The following is a 6,000-nucleotide window of genomic DNA, read 5'->3' as shown; positions in this document are numbered from 1 at the left end:
ACTGAAATGAGTAAAGAAAATCAACCGCCTATTTATGCAAGATCATTCATAATTTTATTGTGGGGGTTATATTGGCTCGGTCGGATTATTGGGGGGGGGGTCATAACCCACCTGGAAATTACGCCCCTGGATCACTCTGCTGCTACACAACCAATCACTCCTTATTGATTATTGATCAGAGATCCACACCTGGTTGTTAGGGTTAGCTGTCACACCTGTCACAGCTGAAGGAGCTTCTATGCGAGGGTCAGGAGTTTAGCCCATATGCGCTGTCAGGCCTTAACGTTTGTTCACCTAGAAAAAGAACGTTTTGTTGCTTAATGACGTCAGGACAGGCTTTACATCACTTCCTGTTTACTGTAGATTTGAGTTAAAACCTGAAATAGCTCGTGAGTAAGCTGCTCCACCTGCAGATTAACCCGTGACAGTCTGAAAGCTTCGCGGACACACACACACTCACACACACACACACACACACACGCACACACACACACCGTCCAATCAGAGGAGCGCCGAGTCCTCGGCCCCGCCCACTACACTTACACACCCCTCCCCCTCCCGTGTCTCCGGTAATCCTCCGCTCTCTCTCGGTGCGGTCGTCATGGCGGAAATCAAAACGGGAATCTTCGCTAAGAACGTGCAGAAGCGCCTGAACCGAGCCCAGGAGAAGGTGAGAGGGGGAGGAGAGGAGGAGCAGGTGATGGAGGTGATGCGGAGGGCGGATGGAGGAGCGGTGCTGGAGGCTGCAGGAGGCCCGGTCACCGCCGCTCTCTAATCCGATCGCTCACACATGAGGATCGATGTTTTACTGATCATCTGCTATTGAGCCGCTCGGAGGTCACGTGCTTAGCTACGGGCTGAGGAGAAAAATCATCAGAAACGGAAAAATCATCAAAAACAAATAGAGCGCGTTCTGATTGGCTGAAGCAGATCGTGATGTCACGTGTGCGGTAAAACGCGTCACGCACGTTTTCCTCTTGAAAATTAAAGACGTTAGTGACGTATTTCCCAGGTCCAAGGTCGACAGTGTTGTCCACGGCGTGATGACGTCATTGTGTTTTATTTATCAGGCGCAAACAGGCGCACCGCACAGCTGTGAGTTGATGCCCGCCCCTCTCCTCAAACGTAATTAAGCTGTTTTACACCTGAAACAGGAAACATCCACTCAAAGAGAAATCGTAGGATTCCTTCAGCCTGTGATCTAACACACCTGTGTGACAGGTGGCAGCTTTACTGTGGCTGACAAAACTCATCTCACCAGCGTTTGAAGCACCAGCGTGAGCGCTGCTAAAAACTTTGATGTGATTTCTCTTTCAGGTTCTGCAGAAGTTGGGAAAAGCAGACGAGACCAAAGATGAGCAGTTTGAACAGGTGGTCATCAACTTCCGGAGGCAGGAGGTAAGACGATACCTGGGATAACTAAGTGAAGCGCTATACAAATACCATTTACCAGGCCAACTTGGCTTTACTTACAGATTTTATACAGAGCTGGAAGGTCGAAGACTTCTGCTCTGGATGTACAGCTCTCACTGACACTTGAAGACAAAGGCAGGATAATTACTGACAAACTGGTTAATAAGCTGAACCTGACCGTCTCCATATTTGACCTCATTATAAACCACTGCTGGTGGGAGCAGGTGTTACAGTCAGGCAGTGTATATGTAAAAACACCAATGTTTGATCACTGTTTAATCAGCATTCATATTAATTTCAAAAATTCAAAGACTTTTCATTTTATACAGATGTAAATGTGTAAAATAAGAGTTGCTTTCAAAATAAAAGCAACAAAATTACATTGTGATTACCTGGTAAACGGTAAGCCATTCTCTGATGGGGAGAAACTGCATGATATATGCTTTATTCCCTTTGACCTGAAAGGGGCCAGGCAGCCACCTGACCCGGTGTTTTTAATGCCCAGGCATGCTGTAGATGAGATCTCAGCCCTTCTAATAGATCTGCAGTGGCCTTATTTTCCAGAGATCTGATTCATTAGTTGGCAGTTAACAGAATATGTGAGGCGAGTACAGCACCACTTACCATGGCAATGTAACCTGGTAAACACTGTGTGTAACCTTGAAAACACAGAGTTAAACTTTAAGTTACCTGGACTCCAAATCAGTTCATGCCTTTAGTGTGAAAAACCTCAGTTTATGTTTGATTTGATTGATATTGTGCATAATCACAACAACGGTTGCCTCAAGGCACTTTATATTGTAAGATAAAGACCCTATAATATAAAGAGAAAACTCTGGTGACAGTGGGAACGAAAAACTCCCTTTGAACAGGAGGAAACCAAATTCCTCCAGTGTAAAATAACTGATATCACATGTTTGTATGTGCTTTGCCAGTCTGAAGGTTCTCGGCTGCAGAGGGAGATGAAGGCCTACATGTCTGCCATTAAAGGTCTGTATGGCTCATTATCTACGTGATACAAACCTCAAATGAAAGAAACGTCTTCAGTGACACTGATTCACAGTTTATAATGATCTTTCATTATCTAATGCTGCAACCTACTTGGAAAGTCAGAGCAGCCACAGAAGTAAACAGTCCACGATGGCGGCAGTCAACTTTGAATCTGTACTGCCGCTGTGGTGTATTTGTGAATCACTAAATAAGACATAGAGAGTACTGACCAGGCTCTATCCATGAATGTGCTGCAGGGGAGTTTTTAAGTACAAAAAATATTATTATGCTGTATTGTCAGTAATAACTGAAGGACTCTATCTTGCTAAGAACCAAAACAAATCCTGTTTTGTTTTCTCACATTGCACTTTCTTACTGAAACATACGAACTCAGGAGTGATGCCTGCTGAATTACGAGGTACCTGGAATGTGGCATCAGTTCATCCTCTGTCTTAAAAAAGCTTTTTTAGTTTCTTCCCCTTCAAGACTGCTTTGTTATGATTGGCTGCCCCTCACTAGGATTCTATTCAATATTCAGTTCAACTCAGTTCAGTTTTATTTATACAGCACCAAATCACAACAACAGTCGCTTTAGGGTGCTTTATAACTAGAGCTGGGTATCGTCACTCATTTCTAGAATCGATTCGATCCACGATTTGATTCAATTCGATTTGATTCGATTTGAATCTGGGAAGTTTTGCCTCAGACAGTCAGAAATATTATAATTCAGATCAGTACATTTACATATTTTTGTATCTATAAAAAGGAAGCTGACACATGCACAGGTGTGAGCGTCACAGCAGATGTCTTTGTGTCAAAGTAGCTGAAGATAAAACACAGACAAACATGAAGGAGATTTTCCTGTTCTGGATTTTATAAAAATATTCTGCAGTAGATCAAAAACGAAAGAAAACCATTAATGAACACATGAACGTTACCTCTGAAGTTACAGTGGTTTTATTAGAGACACGGCTAAGCGTTTTGCATTTTGTATAATTTTTAAAAAGTTTAAATTTGTTCAGGAGCCTGTTGAGCGGCAGAAATTAGGTTTTCTTTTCGGAAGAATGTAAAAGGAAAAAAAAAAAAACAGCGGCCGACAGCCTGTAAACAATGGTAGTCTGGTGCGTAACAAGCAAGCGAATAATGCAGAAAACAGATTTCGGGGATAGACGGGAAACTGTTGTTGAAGTACAGAGAGAGAGAGAGAGAGAGAGAGCTATGCATGAAGTGTGATTTTATCGTGGTGGAAGCAAAACAGCAAAAGTCAGAGGGAATCCATGACGATGTTTATGTGAAGTTTGGATCTTCTTTGGCTGCTCGTTCGGTCAATATTGTTTGGAGAGAGATAAAACTAACAATATTAGAATCAGTGCAAAAAGGGCGTAAACACAAAGCGCGGAGCCGCCGACACATCAGAATCAGCGAGCTGTCGGCTTTCAGCCCCGACCGTGTCCGTGCCGTCAGGTAAGAAAGGCGACATCTCACTGATTCTGATCCGCAGGTCCCGCTGTGTGTTTACGTCTTTGTGCAGAAGCCGTGTTCCTGCTCTCATTTACTGTTTTAAATGTTTGGTGGTTGTCAAAATTTTGTGACGTTTCACCTGAGATTCTGGAATTTTGGGCAAAATACATTTATATAAAAAATCTATTCAGGATTTTAATGAATCGATATCACGTTATCCAAACCAGAATAGATTTTAATCGATGAATCGAAACGGAGATTAATAACAGATATGATTCAATGCAGAGAGGTCTATTAACACATAGTGAGTGAGAAAGGTGACTGGAAAGGAAAAACCCAATGCATCATGGGAATCCCCCGGCAGCCTACGTCTATTGCAGCATAACTAAGGGAGGATTCAGGGTCACCTGGTCCAGCCCTAACTATATGCTTTAGCAAAAAGGAAAGTTTGAAGCCTAATCTTGAAAGTAGAGATAGTGTCTGTCTCCTGAATCCAAACTGGAAGCTGGTTCCACAGAAGAGGGGCCTGAAAACTGAAGGCTCTGCCTCCCATTCTACTTTTAAATACTCTAGGAACAACAAGTCGGCCTGCAGAGCGAGAGCGAAGTGCTCTAATAGGGTGATATGGTACTACAAGGTCATTAAGATAAGATGGGGCCTGATTATTTAAGACCTTGTATGTGAGGAGCAGGATTTTGAATTCTGGATTTAACAGGAAGCCAAAACAGGAGAAATCTGCTCTCTCTTTCTAGTCCCTGTCAGGACTCTTGCTGCAGCATTTTGGATTAGCTGAAGGCTTTTCAGGGAGTTTTTAGGACTTCCTGATAATAATGAATTACAGTCGTCCAGCCTGGAAGTAATAATTGGTGACTGTTATGATTTGGTGCTGTATAATTAAAATGGAACTGAATTAATTTGAACTACAACTCCTGAGTAAACTAACCTCACAGAAAAGGTTTCAGTTAGAGGGCACAGGTGGGCAGAGCTCTGACCTCACTATTTAAAATTTCCGGACAGGATGATAGAGAAAAGCTTGTCTTCTTTACGCAGTGAGTAGCAAAGTTAAATGTTGCCATTGTGACCACCAGCTGAAATTGTACTGTCATTGGCAGGGATGCAGCAAGCATCCATCAACCTGACTCAGTCTCTGCACGAAGTCTATGAACCCGACTGGCATGGAAAGGATGACGTCCTGACCATCGGGAAGGTCAGAGTCATAAAAACATCCCAGAGTACACAAGAACACCAAAATCCACCTGAAATATGTACCATAAACCTAGGTGTCTATTTTCTGCAGGACTGTGATGCATTGTGGGAAGACTTCCACAACAAGCTGGTGGACTCGACACTACTAAATCTGGATGCATACCTGCAGCAGTTTCCAGATCTCAAGGCAATCAACAGTTTGGTTAGGGAATGATTTTCTGAAATGGATGCATGTCATGAAAGCTCAACTTCTTTTTGTTTCAGACCCGTGTCGCCAAAAGAAGCCGCAAACTCATTGACTATGACAGTGCCCGACACCACATGGAAACCATGCAGACATCTGGGATGAAGAATGACCGCAAGATGATCAAAGTGAGTCATTTCATGTGTGGACGGACATTCACAAGATAAAGGATCAGCTGTTTCCTGCTATCTGTGCAGCTGTTGTATCTGTGCAGGTGTTTTGTAGTTGATTTAATCATGAACTTTGTCTGTAGGCAGAGGAGGAGCTCAAAAAGGCACAGAAGGTGTTTGATGAGTTGAATATTGGTCTACAGGAAGAACTGCCAACTCTTTGGGATCGGTGAGTTTTGACATAGCATGCTAGGTTTGAGTGGGCAACTAAAATTTCAGGGTGAGTAACTTATAAGAAAAAAGGTTAAAGCTCCTGACCAACGAGCTCCTGGTTTGAGTCTGGATTTTAATGCTGACATCTTAGAGAAGACTGCTTTTGTACATGATCCCTGACAGACTGAACAAGTTATTATTAAAACACTGATTAGTTCCAGGCCATATGTAGCAACCTGCGATGGTTTCTACTGGTATCTGCAGCTACTTTCAGTACCATTGATATTCATTTAGACTCTTTTTCTCCAATTGATCTTTCTGAGTTAACTTCAATAATTACTTCCTCCAAACCATCAACGTGTC

At 42.9% G+C, this 6,000-nt stretch overlaps 1 protein-coding gene across 10 annotated transcripts in view; it reads left to right on the top strand.

Moving 5' to 3' along the window:
* The first annotated feature begins 527 nt into the window (after window positions 1-527).
* amph (amphiphysin) overlaps window positions 528-6,000 on the top strand; it is a 52,589-nt gene continuing 47,116 nt past the window's right edge. For all 10 annotated transcript variants that reach the window (XM_006807017.3, XM_006807023.3, XM_035914933.2 and 7 more), the window contains exons 1-7: window positions 528-670; window positions 1,318-1,398; window positions 2,349-2,403; window positions 4,977-5,071; window positions 5,162-5,257; window positions 5,335-5,442; window positions 5,568-5,653. In XM_006807017.3, coding sequence (XP_006807080.2) covers window positions 602-670; window positions 1,318-1,398; window positions 2,349-2,403; window positions 4,977-5,071; window positions 5,162-5,257; window positions 5,335-5,442; window positions 5,568-5,653 — 590 coding nt within the window. In that variant the 5' untranslated portion in view covers window positions 528-601. The remainder of the gene's footprint in view (window positions 671-1,317; window positions 1,399-2,348; window positions 2,404-4,976; window positions 5,072-5,161; window positions 5,258-5,334; window positions 5,443-5,567; window positions 5,654-6,000) is intronic.

Source organism: Neolamprologus brichardi, chromosome 18, assembly GCF_056152115.1.
Source record: "Neolamprologus brichardi isolate AB-2024 chromosome 18, ASM5615211v1, whole genome shotgun sequence".
Classification (NCBI taxonomy): domain Eukaryota; kingdom Metazoa; phylum Chordata; class Actinopteri; order Cichliformes; family Cichlidae; genus Neolamprologus; species Neolamprologus brichardi.
This window is presented reverse-complemented; position numbering and strand designations above follow the sequence as displayed.